This window comes from Rattus norvegicus, chromosome 10 (genome assembly GCF_021556685.1).
Source record: "Rattus norvegicus strain SHRSP/BbbUtx chromosome 10, alternate assembly SHRSP_T2T, whole genome shotgun sequence".
In the NCBI taxonomy this organism is placed as follows: domain Eukaryota; kingdom Metazoa; phylum Chordata; class Mammalia; order Rodentia; family Muridae; genus Rattus; species Rattus norvegicus.
In genome coordinates, this window is record NC_141543.1 from 111,610,524 (window position 1) to 111,630,089 (window position 19,566).

The window sequence follows — 19,566 nt, forward strand, 5'->3', positions numbered from 1 at the left end:
GTGGTGACATTGGATGCAAGCCTGAACTTGGCCCTACCTCTCCCCTACTTTTCTCAAAGTCCATAGTATCCATGGTCCGATTGTTGACACAACATGAACATTGAGGTGGCTCTTTGGACTTGTTCTGTTTCAGAACAAGACTAGAAGCTCTGCTGTCTACTGCTATCACCATGGCAACACAGCCATTGATTTTCTCTTGGTCACCCCTTGGCCGCATTCCACTCTGGCTTTCCCATAGGTGGGAGAGGAGCTTCTGAGGAGCCAGTGTGTAGAGAGTAGCCGAGAGAAGGCAGGATTGGTAACTGTCCGGTTTGGAGGGGGGGTGCTGAGGGAGGGTTTGACTGTCTCACCTCCTGTCTGCCCCTCTTGCCTCCCGGTGGTTTTAACAGCACGGTGCCCTGGCAGCCCCTCAGCTGTCTGTCTTCACCTAATGAGAGCTCTATATTCGGGCCTTGTTCAGGCGTATGCTAATTAGCTCTCAGAGGTGCCTTTCCGCTCTAGAAGCCACCAGAATAATTGAGCATCATGGATATTTGCTTCAGAAGGCTCTGGAAGGTAATGTGTGCCTATAGCCAAGTCTGAGCAGCTGATCCCTTGGCATGGAGTCCTCTGCCACTGCAGAGAGGATGACAGTTCTGACTCCTCCCAGAATGACTGGGGTGCTCAGCAGTCAAGCACGGCTGTGCCCCGGTACCCATTGATGACACTGCATAGCACAGGGGTCCTACTGCCAGGTTCCCTACCGTGTTCTGGGGACAAACTGACCTCTAGGAGGTTATAGCAGCTCAAATCACCAGAAGGATGCAGGTGCCTCCTCTCCCCCCTGCAAAACGCCACCCGGGCTGCTGACTACAGAGAACCAGTCCCCTGTCTGCTGCCATCCTTTAAGACTTTGCATATCGAGCATTTCAGCCACTTCCATGGCCTGAGGGAGGCCTGTCCCTCTTCCAGCAGAGTACACACTCCATTACAACTATATTATCAATGTCTCTTTCCTTCTGGGATGATCTTCCCATGCTGGTTAAGGTTGGGGTTTGCATGGGGTCCTGTGGCCACTGGATCCAGTTTCCTGAACCTGCAAGGGTTTGACTGATTGGCACATCTGGTGGTTTTTACTTTGGAGGGTCCAGGAGCAGAATCCCTTAGTTCTCCTGGATCCTTATTCCTGCCACACGGCTTCTCCATGAGGTATAGAATGCCTAGGGAACCCACTGAGACCTAGGACACGGGGTTGGGAATTTAGCTCAGTGGTAGAGTGCTTGCCTAGCAAGCGCAAGGCCCTGGGTTCGATCCCTAGCTCCGGAAAAAAAGAAAGAAAGAAAGGAAGGAAGGAAGGAAGGAAGGAAGGAAGGAAGGAAGGAAGGAAGGAAGGAAGGAAGAAAGAAAGAAAGAAAGAGACCTAGGACACAAGACGACGCACTGATCTTTGGCTGCATGGCATGACGTGGGGTCTGTCTGAGACCCCATAGGTTTGCCACCACGCCCATCCTGGCCCCTGGTGTAAGAATGTCAGAGGGTAGTACTCCCTCTGTCTCTGGGAGGAGGGTACTCAGAGACCCTGGGGCTCTTTTCTCTTTACTTATTTTTTTTCCTGCTTCACTCACCCTTGCTGCTCAGAAGGGGGTGGGGGTTGTCTGGGAACAGCCCTCAGCGGGAAATGCTAAGCTATAGTAATGGAGACAAGCAACATTCAGCCCTGAGCAGTTGCCTCACCAGACCCTTCCCAGAGCTGAGAGACCTAGTCCTAATGACTAATTCTAATGCTGTCTGTCAGGGCCAGTAACCCTTTCTTACAGACCCTGGAGTTAAGGTCTATTACTCAGGGCACCGGTTTCTGCATGGGGACAATTTCAGCCAGCAGATAGGCAGGGGACCAAGGTCTCTATTGCTAGGGGAGGTAGTCAGCTTGGGAGACAGCAGCCTCTAAAGGACCATTTGGACCATCCCCTTGTGTGGTGTCAGATGTCTCTTCCACACCTGGCTCACTCTTTTTTTTTTTTTTTTTCTTTTTTTCAGAGCTGGGGACCGAACCCAGGGCCTTGCCTTTGCTAGGCAAGCGCTCGACCACTGAGCTAAATCCCCAACCCCCTGGCTCACTCTTTAGCACTGCCTGTAAGCCCTGGGTGGAAACTGATTCCCGTGTCTTCTCCTGATCCTGATGCCACCTTCTCCCAGTTTCTTGAGCAGAGCAGGTTTTGAACTTAGATCACCTGTTTGCCTTCTAGACGCAGGTGTCTGACAGGCCTGCCTAGCCGGTGGCCCTGACACAAGTGAGTCCCGAATGTCATGCTGCACAGAGAGTTGGATGCAGCCACAGAGTGTGTGGGGGTGGGGGGTGCTGTAGTCCAGCAGCTCAGTGATGTGCAGCCGCTCGGCGTGCCTCCCCGTCATTCCGGGATCTCTTTGTAGGACTGAGCCGTGCTAGTAGAAGTTTGCTTTTTACTTTTGTTTATTTTGCTTTCGCCTTTGTGTGGAGGTCTGAAGACCGCTCTCAGGAGTTAATTTTCTTCTACTCTGTGGGTCCTGGGGATTAAACTTAGGTCATCAGGCTTAGTAGCAACTGCTTTTACCCACAGAGCCTTCTCATTGGCTAAACGTTTCCTCTTTAAGCTCAGACCTATGAAAATGTCATTCCCTCTCCATGTAGGATCAGGAGCCCTTCATCTGGGGCCTGACGGGGGCCTTGGGTGGAGTCTGGTCTTTCCCTGACTGATCTGTAGGTGGCTGCCCAGTGCACTGAGCCTGGGCCCCCGTCTACACCCATTTCCTGCCACCACCACAGCCTCCCAGGTTCTCTCTTCCCGTCAGCATCTTTCCATTTGCACGTTATGGGAACGCTGAGTGTCTGGGGAAAGTAAAGACTGGATGTTTTAATTATTTTATCACATTTTATTTACACTTGTACCATATGGTCCAGGATCACACGCAGTTGGTCAGGCCTGGTGGCAGCACCTTTACCTGCTGAGCGGTTTAACCGGCCCAAGACTGCGTATTTTAAGGTGCGGCTATTATGAAAAATACAATTTAGGGGGCCACTCCTCGATTACAGAGAGGTAAGGCCCTGGTGTGCTGGAAGCTGAACTGTTCCCCACAACCCCACACGCTTGCTTGGCACAGCGGTCAAGTCGATGGAGGGCTGGTTTACCAAGGAAGAAAACTGAAGGTGTGCCCAACAAGAGCAGTGTGAGCCTCAGGGAGGCACTGGGCCACGAAATGGCTATTTCTGTGCTCTGTGGGTGTGGCAACCTTACTGAGCATCAGGGTAGTGTTGTCACAGCGTGGCAAGAAGTTCCTGCTCCTAGGAGAGGAAGGGAAATTCGGGCTAGAAGCAGTGTCATCGTATCAGTCAGCAGCTGGCTCAGAAAAAGGATGTTCACACACAACGTATCAGAAGAGAGCTGAGCAGGTGGACCAGCATGAGCACTCAGAACTGTGGTAAGGCTAACGCTATCACTGCACCAGGTTATCTCCACCAGTGAGCCAATTCGGGCCAAATTAAAGTATAAAGGAAGGTTTTATTGGGGGCAGCTCTCTGCCGAGTTCACCAACCACACAGGAGGGGGTCAGTGAAGTCATCACAGAGCAGGAAACAGAGGGGAAGGAGAAGAGAAAGAGAAAGCACACACACACACAGAGAGAGAGAGAGAGAGAGAGAGAGAGAGAGAGAGAGAGAGAGAGAAACCAAAATACAAAATATCTGGACTATATAGTGAGGGATCAGAAGGTGAGAGGAAGCCCAGCCCCTGGGTTTGAAAGTTCAGCTCAGCACAGAGCGTGGGACAAGCCGGCCATGCCCTGTTACAGGCAGGGGCTGAGGATGCTGGGAGAACCTGGAGACCAGGTCTACTTTGGTATATTAAATATGAAACCTGACTGTATTTGCAACTTTCCCATAGGCTAGAGGGTGGGGTGGGAAGAGTGCATGCCCTGTCTTCCCTCAGACACAAAGAAGCAACAAAGCCATGGCATCCCACTTTTGATCTCCAAGCAACCTCCCACCACGTTGACCCAACACTGTTTCTGGCAGCCCCTGGGAGTGGCTGTAGAACCAGCCTTCCCAGGATTCACCCACAGCTGTAGCCAGTGGCACGGTTGAGTCCCCACTGCCAGCACTCTGTGTCCCAGGAGACTTCCTGGTGCTTGCCAAGTTCAAGTGGAAGGTGAGGTCTGCACCTAGGCTGGGTTTAAGACTGGGAGGAGCAGCAAGGTGGAGCCCACTGCTGCTGCCTGAGGCCTCTGCCACTGTAGGCCACAGGCATCCCCAGAACCCATTCCCTTCCCCTTATCCATGGTTGCACTTCCCTCCCATCCTACCTGTTGTCCCGTTCCCAGCCTCCATGGCATTTCTGAACATCCACACAGGCCCTCTCATGTTGCTGGGATGGTTGTAAGTATCTGAGTTTAGATGGAGACACTGAGATCTGCCTCTGTGTGGGCTGCTCTCAACTCTCCTTTCCAGAGGTTCTGAAAACTAACAGTTTATGTGCATTTTCTATGCCACTACTGGGGCACTTGCCACATGGGAGTATCTAAGTGGTCTAGAGCACTGGCTGCTCCTCCAGGGGAGGGACCTGTGCTTGATTCTCAGCACCCACATGGCCACTCACGACAATCCACAACCCCAGCTCTCGTAGATTCAACAGCCAGTTCTGGCCTCCCTGCACCAGACACACACGTGACACACAGATATAGATACACTCAGCCAACACACACACACACACACACACACACACACACACACACACACACACAATGTTAAAAAAAACTGTACAGCAGGAAGGCTGATCGTGTTCAGGTATTCCTTAATTAAGGCCGTCATGAACCTACAAACAGTTGTGCTGGATAGTTTTATGTGATCATGGCACAAGTTATAGTCATCTGAGAGGAAGGAACTCAACTGAGAAAATGCCTCTATAAGATCATGCTGTAGGCAAGCCTGTGGAGGTTTTTAAAACTAGGGATTGGTGAGGGCCCGACTTGTTGTGAGTGGTGCCATCGGCCCAGGGTTCTATAAGAAAGCAGGCTGACCAAACCATGAAGAACAAGTCAGAAAGCAGCTCCCCTCCCATAGCCTCTACATCAACTCCTGCCTCCAGGTTCCTGCCTGTTTTAGTTTCTGTCCTGACTTGATAATGAACTCAGGTTTAGACTCCCTTTGATGATACAGAAGTGTAAGCCAAATAAACCCAGAATTGATTTGGGGGCTGTGGTCCACTTAGTCCAAAAAAGGCTGTCTACCAATGGAAGGTTCAAGAACCCAATAGTTGATCAGTTAGATATCCAACCCCAGTTAGTTATTTCAACCCAATAGTTGAAAGCTAGATATCTCAGCTGGTCTGCAGTATACACCAGAATAACCAAAGATGTCAGTGAAGGAATGGACTTGCCAGCGAGAGAAAACAGGCAAACAGCCCAGGTACATGGTCTCTCCACACATGGAGTATTTATTACCTGTCCGTGGAAAGGGAGTCTGCTGGATGTGGTGGTACACACCTGTGATCCCAGTACTCAGGAGGCAGAAGCAGGAGGATCAGGAATTCAAGGCTCTCAAAGGCTATGTAGTGAGTTTGACCCTGAGGCCAGCCTGAAATACGTGAGATCCTATCTCAGAGAAACAAAACAAAAACAAAAAAGGAGGAAGGGGGGGTGCTCTAACCTCTGTTGTAACACGGATGGGCATTGTAAATGTATCCCAACCCATGTGTTTTTTCCCCCCAAGAAGGGGGACATTTCCACACGGACTGAAGCCAGGTTACCTATAGCACCAGAAATCTTTAAAACTGAGACGTTAGGATAACATGCAGTGTGACTCACTGGTGGCTGACCTTTCAGCGACTTGACTCACTGTTAGTTGGTAGAAGTTGAAGGGGGTGTGGTCTCCTGCTATGGCCGCCTGTGTTTTTATACTTTTGTCCCAAATGTCACATATTGTCTCTGGGACCTACGTGTACTTTGCGGGGGAGGGTCTCCCTTACTTCCTAAGTTCCCAAATATCTTGGGGCCTTAGCCCCATCCTCACCCTCCTAAGTTACCGCTTTTTCACTTTGATGGGCTAAGGCTGACTCACTGCTCTGGTGTGCCTGGGACTTCCGTTCCTCCGGGATCTCTCATGCCTGCTCCCTGGGATGGGCCACCTACTGCCAGTCACCCCTGCTGACATACTCCACTCCCTGGAGAGGTTCATCCGGTGGCAGCTGTCTGTAAAGATTTACCCTCCCTCATTCACTGTTTGCTCTGGCACGCTGGGCCTTCTTTCCCAATCTGATCCGGTTTTTCAAGTTTAGGGCCCACCTGGGCTGTGGCCTAAGAGCTCTAGGTCCCCAGGGGATGGGTGGATCCTGCCCTGGCTGAGGCTGGTTAAAAAGCCTCTTCCTGGGGCTAGAGAGATGGTCAGTGGTTAAGTGTGCATACTGTTGTTCCAGAAGACCCAAGTTTGGTTCTTTCCTTGCCCCAGTGTCAGCTGCCTGTAACTCTCCTCAGGGGGATCCGATGACCTCTTCTGGCCTCCAAGAGCACCTACACTCAGGTGCACAAACACTATAAATAAAAATAAAAATCTTAAGCCAGGCAATGGTGGCTCAGTCCTTTGCTCCCTTTACTTGGGAGGGCGAGGCTGGCAGAGCTCTGAGTTCAAAGCCAGCCTCTACAAAGTGAGTTTCAGAACAGGTAGGGCTTTTACACAGAAAAACCCTGTCTCAAACCAAAAATAAATAAGTAAATATCTTTAAAAAAAAAATGAAGCTTTCCCTCGCAGCTCAGTATACCCAGGAGGAGCTTCCAAGAGAAGGAGAAGGTGTGAGGTCATGGAGTCCACTGTGAGAGCCCAGCCCCTGCGTCTGTGCACCTGCTGGCCAAGGAACAGAACTTATTGTAGCTTCTGGCAGAAGGCAGTGCCCCGGTCAGAGGTTCCCTCCTCTGCAGTGGGGGTGCTCAGAGTGGATAGCTGTGCCAGTCTTCCCTTCCATGCTGTGGTCGTGGCACTGCAGGGGTTTAGTGCTGGCGCTCTGCGCGCTCAAGCCCCACTGCACGTGTCTTCCTGCAGCTGCTTGTAAAGTGCAGTTTAAAACTTCACCACGTGGGCTGATCTTACACAGCACCAGCTTGCAGCTAGCCCAGAGCTCGACGTGCGCACACGCGTGCAGGTGTACACACACACACACACACACACACACACACACACACCCTGTTCTGTGTCTTTGCCTCAGTGTTCCCCCTTTTCCCGTGTATACCCACTAGGTCTGGAAACAGGCTATGCAGCTGGGGCTCTGAACTGAAGGTTCTAGCTGATCCAGACACTGTGCTCTATGTCTGAGGGTTGATACAGCCCAGATGGAATGGTAGCCGCTGTCCTGTGGGGTCTGACACCCACCACCAGGATGAAAATCTGTGTGAAACTTCTCACACCCTTGGGCATCACTGCTTGATTCTACCCTTCTCGAATTAGCATGTGCTGCTTTTGTGGGTAGGGGAATGTTTTCTGTTCAGTCTTGACACTGACTTGTAACTCTGGGTCTAAAGAATATGGTCGGGGCTGGGGATTTAGCTCAGTGGTAGAGCGCTTACCTAGGAAGCGCAAGGCCCTGGGTTCGGTCCCCAGCTCCGGAAAAAAAAAAACCAAAAAAAAAAAAGAATATGGTCAGAGAGTACCGATCTATAGGGAGACTTCTAACTAAGTGCATAGTTTGTCTGGTCGCTGCTGCCCCATTCCTCCCTTCCTAGACCCCATAGCCCTTCTTTTTTTCTTTTTTTCTTTTTTTTTTTTTTTTGGTTCTTTTTTTCGGAGCTGGGGACGGAACCCAGGGCCTTGCGCTTCCTAGGCAAGCGCTCTACCACTGAGCTAGATCCCCAGCCCCTTGGTGCTTCTTCCTTGTCGTGGTGCAGTGGGCTTTCATCCTACGGGACCTACAAATGCAGGAAGCCAAGAGAGCTTCCCCAGGTACTTCCTTCCTTGTCATGGGGCAATGGGTTTTCATTCTTCCAGGACTTACAGATGCAGAAAAGCACAGAGGACTCTGGGACCTGCCACTCACATGGCTGTCCTTCTGGCTTGCATACTGGTGGCTTCTGGTCTGAGTGTAGAAAACTCTGATTTGTGGCTTTGGGTTTCCTGTGAGCTCTGTTCTGAGCATGTAGGACACTTCCCTGATGGCCTGATGAAAGTCAGCATGGCTGTGCATGTGTGCCAGTGGAAACCAAGGCCTTTCCTCATGGGGACTGTACCTGTGGCCTTGCCCCTTTCCACTGCCCTCACCCACTTGTCTCTGCTTCTCAGAAGGGATAAGGGACAGACTCCTTCACATTAAATGCTGCCCCAGTCACTTCAAGCACATCAGAGTCCAGGTTTAGAATATGCTAGGAATGGGACTTCCATCCTTTACAGAGGGACCTGGCAAACCAGAGGCTACTTGCCCTGTCCCTCTGTGTGTAGGTTGTCACTGACTTGGTGGTCACAGCTTCCTATTGGCCACGTACAGTTATGGCAGCCCTGTCACCTCTGGGAGTTCAGTTTCTGGGTGTACCATTGTACCTTTTCATTACAAGGGTGTGGTGTTAAGCCTGTGGTCATAGACACTTGGGACAGGGTGGTAGGCAGATAGTTGTGCTGAGATATTTAGCCCTGACAGCCGCAGGCATGTGTATCCAGGTAAATTAGATAGTCTGTACAAAGTCCCAGGCAACTGTTAGTTTGCCTTCTGACCACAGAGGATGACCTGCAGGGAGGTGGTGGGCAAGCAGGGTGGGGCTGTAGGGTAAGCCCTAGATCTGGCCCCTGACTACCCTGCTAACTGACTGGGCCCAGTTGGCTGGCATAGCCTTGTAAGCCGTGCTCGCTAGTGTAGGAAGTCTGTACAGTGTTCAGTGTCCCTATGATCAATGATATTAAAGCAACTCTTGGGACTAAGAGGGTTCCCAAGAATCTGATCCCCATGGGTCCCAGATGAACTCCCAGAAGGAAGCTGAGGTCCTAGAGGAAAGAACCCTCTAGCTAGGACATGGACTTCTGTTGTCAGGATTTCTTTTGGTTTCTAGCTGGTGACAGTGGGTGCCAGAAAGCCTCCTTGGGAGAAAAGTCCTGCATCTGAAAGGACTCGGGGTGCAGCTTAGCAGCATCAACTCTGGCTTCCAGGCACAGGCATAGGCTCCCCTCTGTCTATGCCCATAGTACCTAGCCAGTGTCTGGTCTCCTCAAAAGGAGCTAACAGATAGTGGCCAATCAAGTAAGTAGAGTGAGACTCCTGTTCTCTACATACAGGAAAATGAGAGAATTTATCTCACAGATGAGGTGGGCCTGTGGCAGAGAGAGAGGGCAGCAGGCTTATTGGTCCTAGGTGCCTTATGTACCTGACCCATTACATGTCCCCTGTGGACAACTGAGCATGAGACCCAGGGTGTCACCCCAGGTCTCGGACCCTAGAAAAAAAGAGGAACTAGGGTCTCATGCCCAGTTGACAACAGAGGATACGTGGTGGGTCAAGAACACAGCAAGGCAGCCAACCAAGACCCTCCGGGCCTCACCTCTAGGTGCGAGGTGGGAGGTAGATGCTGGGATCTACTGACTTAGTCACTGTTGGACCGAAAAGAAAGTGTGCCTGGCCCTCGGTCCTGGAGGCTCTTCCTTACGCCTCTGTCTGTTGTATACTTGCCACAAGCAGGAGGTGGGTGTGTGGCAGCTTAGTGATGACTTTGCTGGGGGCTCAGCTCAGTCCAACATTGGGCAAACGCAGACATTAGTCCAGCCTGGAGCGTGTGCCAGAGGCAAATGGGTATGAGCTAGGTGGGACCCAGACTGAAAAAGCCACGGATGGCATTGACTGCTGAGCGGCTCAGCCTCTGTTGTCTTAGCTTCTCCTCACAGGTAGGCCACGGCACAGCAGGGTCCCTGAAGTATTGCTGTGCGAGAAAAATGTTTATGGAGCCAGAGCCATGCCCATGTCCGGCGCTCTGTGGCCCCTGAACCTCGGTCTCCTGCTAAGCAAACAGTCCTCCTTCTGTTGGCTGTTCTGGGCCCACCAGCTCTGCTGACTCCAGTCACTGGAACACCACTGGGAAAAAAGGGCACACTCTTTCAGGGCAAGTGGTTCTGAGACCACCTTTTCCTCCAGAGGCCGGAGCCAGCTGAGCAGCCAGACCCAGAATGCCATTCAGCCTGTCACTTCTTTTCCTATGGAAACTGGCAATGGGGCCTTGGGTCAGAGACAGTAGTTTCCTGTGTCCTGCACCGGGAGGTGTTTCTGCTCTGGAGTGGGGCTCGGGACATCATTGGCTTGCTGGTGTCTGAATGAGTGTGAGGTCTGTGTAGGTGCCTGTTTGTTCTCAGAGCTGTGCCAAGGTAAAAGTCCACCCATCGGTAAGGCTCTTCCGTCACATGTCTCCTCTGTCACATGTTTCTGTCCTGAGCATGTGCTTCAGTGTGGACATGTAGCTCCCACAGGATGCCAGGCTCTAACTCGGACTCAAATAACTCATCATTTAGACTTTTCTGTTCCTCCTTCGCCTCCCAAAAGCCCCTCTGTCTAGAGTCACAGAACTTCTGTGGTGTCCAGTTGTACTGGCTGGTTTTGTGTGTCAACTTGACACAAGCTGAGGTTATCACAGAGAAAGGAGCCTCCCTTGAGGAAATGCCTCCATGAGACCCAGCTGTAAGGCATTTTCTCAATTAGTGATCAAGGGGGGTGGACCCAGCCCATTGTGGGTGGTGCCATCCCTGGGCTGGTAGTCTTGGGTTCTGTAAGAGAGCGGGATGAGCAAACCAGGGGAAGCAATCCAGTAAGCAGCACCCCTCCATGGCCTCTGCATCAGCTCCTGCTTCCTGACCCGCTTGAGTTCCAGGCCTGCCTTCCTTTGGTGATGAACAGCAATGTGGAAGTGTGAGCTGAATGAACCCTTTCCTCCCCAACTTGCTTCTTGGTCCTGATGTTTGTGCAGGAACAGAAACCCTGACTATGACACCAGTGTTTCAGCCCTGGTGTAGGCATGGTGATTGGAAATATCTAACCCCTCTTTCCTACAGGGGACGTCCTCTTCCAGATGGCCGAAGTCCACCGGCAGATCCAGAACCAGCTGGAAGAGATGGTGAGTTTGGCCTCTGGAACCTCATCCTTGGGTTCAAGGAGCAGACATAGGTGAGCAGGGGAGTCAAGCGTCAGTTGAAGAAGACTGGCTGTATGCTTCAGCTGTGTGCCCTTTCGGGACTTCCATAGCCGTGCAGGTCACACAAGTCACAGTGACCTGCCAGGAAGATGACTTGGGATCTCAGGCCCTGCAAAGAGAAAAGGGAATCAGGGTCGAATGCTCACTTGACCATAGGGACCCGTGATGGGTTAGTCAGAGTTGGCTCCATGGAAGATTCCCCGGTACCTCGATGACAGCCCTAGCCAGGTCCCAATTCTGGTGGGTGGCAAAGTCAGATCTATTCACCCGGATTCAGGCCTAGCTCCTTTAGCCCTTGCCTGAATGATCCAGCACAGGGAGGATGATGGGAAATAGGATGTCAAGACTTTGAAAGGCTTGATTATTTAACACTTTGTCCAGTGCTCACCCTTAGGAGCCTCCTGGCTTCAAGGGGCCTGCATGGCCCTGAAAGGTTCTCCTTACATGGCACCAATGTCCATGCTGGCTCTGCTCCCATTGCTTGCACCATGCCTCAGAGCTGCCTAACCGTCTGTTTCCTCCCTGTGTCCAGCTGAAGGCCTTTCACAATGAGCTGCTCACACAGCTGGAGCAGAAAGTAGAACTGGATTCCAGGTATCTGAGTGTAAGTACACCCTGTGTCATGCCTGCTGGGCCACCATTGCCAAGCCCGGCCCTGCCTCTGCCTATACATCAGTCTCATAGGCCTGAACGGTTCTTTTTCCCTCTAGGCCGCCATGCTAGTGGCCTAGAGAAAAACCCATTGCATCAGCTGTTCCGTGTGCAGCTCCCTGCCTCTCAGCCACTTGTCATATAGCTGATGACTTGGCCTCTTCTATAAAACCCACATGAGCCGCCTGTCCATGCCTTACTGTCCTTGCCTGTTAGCCAAGGCTACTGTAGGATTCGCCACATGAGTTTATGGCTTCGTGCCTACTATTAAGGGGAAGGGATGAGGTCAGGCCGCTTCCCAAGTCTAATTTTGGTCTTGGAGATTGGGGATCTGTCAGAGGAAGACATGGAGGTCTGCAGCTGTGGCCCCCTGCCTCACTTTGGCCAGCTGGAACCTGCTGTGGCTGGGGAGCGGGGAGAGCTGAGGAGGGAGTGCCAAGCTGCCTGTGAGGCTCATGGGCCTCCGTGGTTGTATCATGGATCTCCAGGCTGCGCTGAAGAAATACCAAACAGAACAGAGGAGCAAAGGGGACGCCCTGGACAAGTGTCAGGCTGAGCTAAAGAAGCTCCGTAAGAAGAGCCAAGGGAGTAAGAACCCTCAGAAGTACTCAGACAAGGAGCTGCAGGTAGGTCTACTCCTGCCTGCCCACAGGAGCTTGATGTCCAACTGTGACCTCATGCCCTCCCCTTCCCCTGTGCTTACCATGTGTCTGTCAAGGGACGGGGAGAGCTTCCAGGTGTGGCAGGGCTGGGCTGGATTTCTGGAGTGAGCCCCCATGTCCTTGAGTAGAGGGGTGGTTAGCTCACTCGGCAAAGATGCTGCAATGGGGTTTGGCTACTGACAAGAGGCCCAGGCTAAGTCCTCCCCTGTCCCTCTGGATTCCTGCCCAGAGCCAGACCCCAGACTGCTATTGTAATCAGCCTGTGACCCCAGGCTGGCTAGCCACAGTCATCTATGGCAGATGGCTCTGGAGGCTTCCAAGCACCACAGGTGCTGCATCCACGGTAGGATAGTGTGGCCAGACTGACACTTACCTCAGAACCACGGGCAGTGTCCTTATGCTCAGTAGGTCTAGAAACCTCTCACCTACTCTTGCAGCCCTAGGGACACAGATACAAAGGAATATAACAGGATGCCCAGGATCTATAGAGGAGGCACCAGAAAATTCAGCTACAGGGCCCGGAGAAGACGAAGTGTGGCTCCAGGGCTGGGGTCCCCACTCTTACCTGTAGCATCAGGTAGCACCCACACCCATTGAGTTCTTGCCCAAGCCATGTGATTGCAATGTTCCTCTTGTGCCTGTGGGCCCTGGCTTCCCACTTGGCCTCAGGAGAGTGGGAAGGGCTGAGGAGGAGAACGCCACGCTGTACTAAGCCAGTCAGCAGCTTCACGGTGGCCTAGGTGAGTCGTTTCTAAGCACATGGCATAGGCCTATGGGGGGTCCTGCCATGAACCCAGTTGCCCTAAAGGAGAGAACAGGCCTGGACAGCACTCTTCATGTGAAGTTGTTGGGATAGCAGGAAAGTCTAGATCCCTGCCACCCTAGCCACTGCTGTCTAACACATACAAGTCAGTCTGCTAGGCGCCAACAGCATGACTTCCCCACCTCAAGCACATTCCTGAGTCTAGGGTCTTAGTTCTGATCACGTCTATGCACGTTTGTGTATGTGGAGGTACATACATGTGCAGGCACAACCACATGTGTTTGCAGGTGTCATTCCTTCTTAGGCTTTTTTCACCTTTTTTCTGAGAGTCTGGCTGACTTGGATCTTTGCCCAGTAGGTTAGGCTGACTGGCCAGTGAGTCTCAGGAAGCCTGTCTTTCCCTCCCCGGGGCTGGGATTACCAGTGTGACCATCACACCCAGGATTTCTGTGTTGTTACTGTTTTGTTTTGTTTTTAAAGATTTATTTATTTTATGCATCTGAGTCCACTGTCACTGTCTTCAGAGATACCAGCAGAGGGCATCGGATTCCGTCACAGATGGTTGTGAGCCACCATGTGGTTGCTGGGAATTGAACTCAGAACCTCTGGAAAAGCAGTCAGTGCTCTTAACCACTGAGCCATCTCTCCAGCCCCTTGTTTTTGTTGTTTACGTGTGAGTTCTGGGGCAGGAACTCAGGTCTTCAGACTTGCAAGGCAAACCCTGTAACAACTAAGCTTTCTCCCAGCCTCTTTAATCCTTTGTAATAGCCATCGGTATGGCTGCCTGCAAGGACACACACAGGCTGAGGCTGTCACAAGAGGCAGCTCTGAGCCACCTTGAGTTGTTCTTGAACAGGTTCCTCAGGTGAGCTGCAGGACCGAGGCACAAGTGCACACCTGGCAGGGTCAGCTGTTGCTAACTTTGGTCATTCTGCTCTAAGAAGACCTGGCCAGCAGGCATAACCCTGCTGCCTGGTAGGGGGGCAGTTTCCTCAGTGCAGACATAGGCCAGGCAGGAGGGAGTTTCATATGTAAGCACATAGCCTAAAGGAAACCTTCTGGGCACCGGTTAGGTAGTCCAACGGTGGGAGCCGGCTCCTCTAGTTCTCCCCTAGTGAGAGCCGTATTTAGACGTTCTATACTACAGGACACATTTACACAGTGGGCACCGTATGACTGTAGAATTGTACATCATCACACAGTCTGCAGCAGCTTACCGACCTAAGAAGAACCTCATATACAGCCGTGCTCACCCCCGTCTGCCCCGACTCCCCACCCCTGTCACCCACTCTCCCTTCCCAGGAACGCCTACCTGCTTTCTGTCTCTATAGATCTTCATGTTCTAGACATCAGCTGTGGCTGAGTCACACTGGGGGTTTGTGTGTGTCTTCTTGCACCGAGCACGCTCTCAAGGTCTGTCCATGTTGAGCGTGAGTCTGTCACTCTGTTTCACACACGCTGCCTGTGAGGCACTAAGCACAGAGTGTTTGGCAGCAGAATGAAGCTGCCATGACAGGTCATCCTGATGGCACGGAGGCATCTCACAGAGCAAACCAGGAGAAGTCCCACACTCAGATGCCTGCCCTCAGGCTCCCATGACAGAGTACATCGCTTAGCCCACAGGACGAGAGCGCTTACACCCCTCCAGTATGTGTCCTTATAGTTCAGAGCAGATGCTACCGCACCGGGGAAGGATAGCGACGCTGTAGCCAGTGTGACCTGCCCAACCTCAGTTGACTGACAATAGGAAAGCATGGCCCTGGGCTTCAGGCGCTCAGAGTAGGTGCTACATGGAGAGCCCAGTGCAAGCAGCTGGAGACGAGACGGCACAAGCAGGCGCTGTGATAGTGCCCCAGCTGTGTGTGCCTCCTGGCTTTGTCTCTTGAGGATGTCTTTCCCATGCCAAACTTCTGTTTGAGGGTCAGCCAGCCTTATCCAAGGCTCCCTTTGGCCTGTCCCACAGCATGGTTGCGTAGCTCTGCCCCAGCCCCAATCCCAGGGCTCTTACTTGACTGTCTCTTTGCTCAAGAAAAAGCTCTTTGCCTCTCTTGTGGCCACAGATGGCACTAAGCTGGCCCATCCCCTCCTGTGTACAGCCTCCAGGTCCTCTCTGAACCTCGTCTTCCCTATTGATGACATTGAGCCATCTGTCCTGGCTTTGCGCGTGGACAAGAAGGGCCCCACTGCTGGCATATGTGTGCCACTCTGTTCTTGGAGCCCTTTTCTGCCTCTCCAAACCTCTTCATTGTCTCTCTGAGAAACAGCGCTTGACTCTTAGCAAGAAAAATGTTGGGGATCTGTGTTGTGTGTTCCTCAGAGAAGCCCTCTTCCCCCCTTCCTTCCTCTGGTCTTGAACACTGTGAAGCTTGTTCCTCAGTGGATAGCCTGAACCTACTCAGTTGTGTCAGTTTGGATTTACATAATTGTTGCTGTTGTTGTCAGGCTGAGTGTGGGGTGTGTGGATTGACCTAGGGTCTTTTTTTTTTTTTTCTTTTTCTTTTTTTCGGAGCTGGGGACCGAACCCAGGGCCTTGCGATTGCTAGGCAAGCGCTCTACCACTGAGCTAAATCCCCAACCCCTTGACCTAGGGTCTTATGTGTGCTACCTCTGAGCATATCTATCTGTCATAAATATATAGCTATAGATGGAGGGAGGGAGGGAGAGAATGAGGGAGGGAAGGGTGGGTGGGTTTTTGTCGTTATTGTTGTTGCTGCTGCTAGTGGTGGTATTGTTTAAATACAGCTTGCCTAAGTTGCCCAGGCTGACCTTAAATCACTCTGCAACCCAGGCAGGTCTTGAAGTTGGGTTCTCCCAAACAGCTGTGTGTAGGCCGGTGAGAGTAGCAAGAGAGCACCAGAGATGTTATTTCTGATGCTCAAGCTCATAGGCAGTGATGTTCTTGAGGTCTCTCACCTCACACCTTCGAGGGTTAGAGAGAGTTTGATGTCCAGCTGACCTGGTTCCTCTCAGCTAAGTGAAGGGATGCTGGCCACCATATTGGAGTAGCCTATCGGCCTTGCTGGGATGCCTCGCCAACTCTTATCCCTGGTGTAGGGCGGGTCCTACGGACTCCCAATGCCTTCACAAACTTGGCCAGGGACTCCATCTGATTCATGCAGAGTGTGGCTCCTAGCAGCTGAGCAGGGGCCTGAGGCCCTTCAGCATGGCAGCACCCTCCCCTTGAAGGAAATGCTTGAGCATGTGGGCTGAACTGAACCCACTCCTCCCTCTGCGAGGCTAGACCCTCCACAGTGGCTCACTCCCTGATGAGGCCCCACAGCTCCAGGCTGGCCTCAACACAGTTTATTGTAGATCTAAAGACTCTGGCAAGGTGTTGGTTACTAGAGAGAGCCTTTGCCTTTTATGATTCCTATTTTTTTAAGCCTCCCAAGCTGCACGGGTGGTTTCAGTAGCCGAGAAGATAGTAGGGCTCAGGCAGGGACTCGGAGGTCTTTGCTGGCCCTTGGAATGTTCTGTCCACTAGACCTCTGAGTGACAACATTAGCAGAGGTGCCCAAGTTCTGTTACTTGGTCTTTTAGGGCTCCTGGAACTACTACTTGAGTTAACCAGGAAGGTGAGAACTGTTAGAAATGGGGATTGACCCCATACTCTGGGGTGGCATGACTGTGGTTGGTTGGTTGGTTGGTTGGTTGGTTGTTTTTTGTTTTTTGTTTTTTTTTTTTTTAAATATTTTATTTATTTATTATATATTATGATTACACTGTCGCTATCTTCAGACACACCAGAAGAGGGCATCAGACTCATTTCAGATGGTTGTGAGCCACCATGTGGTTGCTGGGATTTGAACTCAGGACCTTGGGAAGAGCAGTCGGTGCTCTTAACCACTGAGCCATCTCTCCAGCCCTTGTTTTTTGTTTTTTGAAACAGGGTTTCTCTGTGTAGCCCTGACTGTCCTGGGACTCACTCTACAAACTAGACTGGCCTCTAACAGAGATTCACCTGCCTCGGCCTCCCCAGCAGATCAGAGTTGTGCAGCACCACCGCTGGGGACCCTGCGTGTGCCTTAAGGGCACAGCATAGAAACCGAGGCCTTGACTCAGTTCATCTGGTCACTCCAGCCTGGAGAGTTGTTGCCTGCTTCCTTGAGATTCCCTTTGGGCATCTGAGGTTTCTCCACTCTGTGCCCCCTGTGACTTGGCCAGAACCAAGCAGGGTCAGATCATAGTGAACCCAGGGTTCAGAAAGTCAAATGCAGGCTAGTGTGGACACCTGTGTGGAGGATATCCTGTGGCAGGCACAGAGGCCCAGCTTGGGGTCTGTGAGCCTGACAAAGCCTGGAGCCTAACAACAACCACCACTGCAGGAAGAGCCGAATGTACTTGATACCTCAGTCCCAACAGCCCCGGGTTAGTCAAGTATGCCCATCGCCGCCCGTAGGTTGTGCTTGTTGAACACAGATCCCTTCCTCGCTCCTGAGAAGGGAACCGCTTGTCTCAAGACATGGTCCCACTGATCTACCAATGGGTCCCTGTGTGATTGGTGCCTGATGCAGCGAGGGTTCCTCCTCAGCAGCATGTGTGTGAGCTCTCGGAGTTCCTGGGAAGGAGCTCACAGAGAGAGCCTGAGGCTGCTGAACATCAAGGGCTGGGCCTCAAGAGCTCACAGTGACAGACCAACCTTCAGGGGAGCTAACCTGGTACACAGCCTCCACCATGTTCCTGCTTCTGGGCTCTGCCGAGGCTGGACCACTTAGGATAGTGGCCAGACCTGTCCAGGTTTGCAGGTGATGGCTACCTGGGCTCAGGGACGAACTGAGCCAATCACCGTTAAGAACAGCTCAGAACTGAGCTTTCATGTTGAAAGTTCCACAGGAAACTAATTTTAATTGTAGGTCAGAGAACAGGAGCTTGGTAGCATTTGGGGCACTAACTGGGGCGGGTAGTTTTATGCAAAAAGGGAAGTTCCGAGAGCCATCTCTCACAACCCATGGGTACTGCCCTGACATGGCCCTCCATCCAACACATTCTGTCACCACAGGGTTGCCAGCCAGTCATGGGGAAGCGCGTGCACACAGGAGATGGGAAAGGTGTTCTCCTGGGGAGCAGTGGACATGCTAGGCCTGGGGTGTGGCCTCTGTCCCCAGCTCAGACATTGAGGATGTGGTCATCCCTTTAGAATCCTCTTGGAAAATGAAAAGTAAAAACCACACTGAGGCTTTAGGGCAAACCAGACTCTCACTCCCTCTCACGGCAGGGGAGGAGGAACCTGTGACTCAGACACCCTGTGGCAAGTGGGGGGTGGGGAGACCAGCTCCAGAATATGAGAGGTGCTTAGCTGTCTTTTGTCCTCCCCCATCCCCTCCCCAAGAATGAGGTGGACCTGAGTGGTCATGCTGGCCTCTGGTAACAGCTAGCCGCCCAACCAGCTGATACCCTAGGATCGCCTAAGCGAAGACACTGAGAGGGTATGCTGGTGCCTCCTTTCCACCATGTCATTTCTGAGCAGCCCTTACCCTGCACCCTGGGTAGAGCTGGGTGTGCCATTGTGCTTGGGTCTGAATTTTTTTCTGGTTTTGTCCTATTTGACTCCTCCCCCAGCCTAGCTCTTATTAGAACAAGACAGGCAGGCACAGGTAGGAGGCTGTCTGCAAATGACAGTCTTCTGAGAGTGTGACACTGCCTTTGCTGTTCCTGCTGTGTGACTTACCATCTCCCCCCTTATCTGGCCCTCACCCTCCAGAGTATCGAGTGTGAGGAAGGGGGGATTAGGAGACATAGAAAGAGGGGGTCTGCCAGTGCGATGACCTTAGGTATGTTTGGACTTGGAGAGCAGTTTGCCTTTCCCTGCCCTTGTGCTCACTCTAAGGGTTCTAAAGGAGAGGCAGCTGAGGCACAGCTTCATGCTGAAGCCCCAAAGAGCAAAAGCTCAGAGAAAAGCAGTTGGGAGTGGGTAGGCAGGCCTCGCCAGAGTCGAGACCACTCTGAAGGCTCCGCCTGACCCACCGTCTGCACGTGGTCCTACTGTTGGCAGAGAGCATGCCAGGTACTCTGTGCAGGACAGCTAGCTGTCCTCCGTCCTCCCTGAGATGACATGAAAGGGGAAGCTAGCTGTTTTAAAAGAGGAACTGGTCCATGTCCTAGGTAGGTGCCTGCCTTAGAAGGTGGTGATGGCGTGCCCACCGTACTCTCACGAGGATTTCTGGGTGTAGATAGCTGGGGTCTGTTCACCATGACACAGGGGCCGCTCCGATGGCTTTGGCACCTCTGGAATCATCATTTGTGTCCCTTTGTGGGGTTTGCCTGTTCTCGGGGCCTGAGAGAAGGGAACGATTCATTCTATTTAAAGGGCTGTGTAATTAACAAAGCAAACACAAAATA

At 52.1% G+C, this 19,566-nt stretch overlaps 1 protein-coding gene across 17 annotated transcripts in view; it reads left to right on the forward strand.

Annotated features, from left to right (window-relative positions):
- Window positions 1-19,566, forward strand: part of Baiap2 (BAR/IMD domain containing adaptor protein 2) — a 67,563-nt gene that overhangs the window by 29,550 nt on the left and 18,447 nt on the right. For all 17 annotated transcript variants that reach the window (XR_015630153.1, XR_015630154.1, XM_087569485.1 and 14 more), the window contains 3 exon segments: window positions 11,012-11,073; window positions 11,684-11,755; window positions 12,291-12,428. Coding sequence is in view for 15 of the 17 variants with exons in the window: in XM_087569485.1 (XP_087425611.1) it covers window positions 11,012-11,073; window positions 11,684-11,755; window positions 12,291-12,428 (272 nt within the window). In the remaining 2 variants the exon portion in view is untranslated.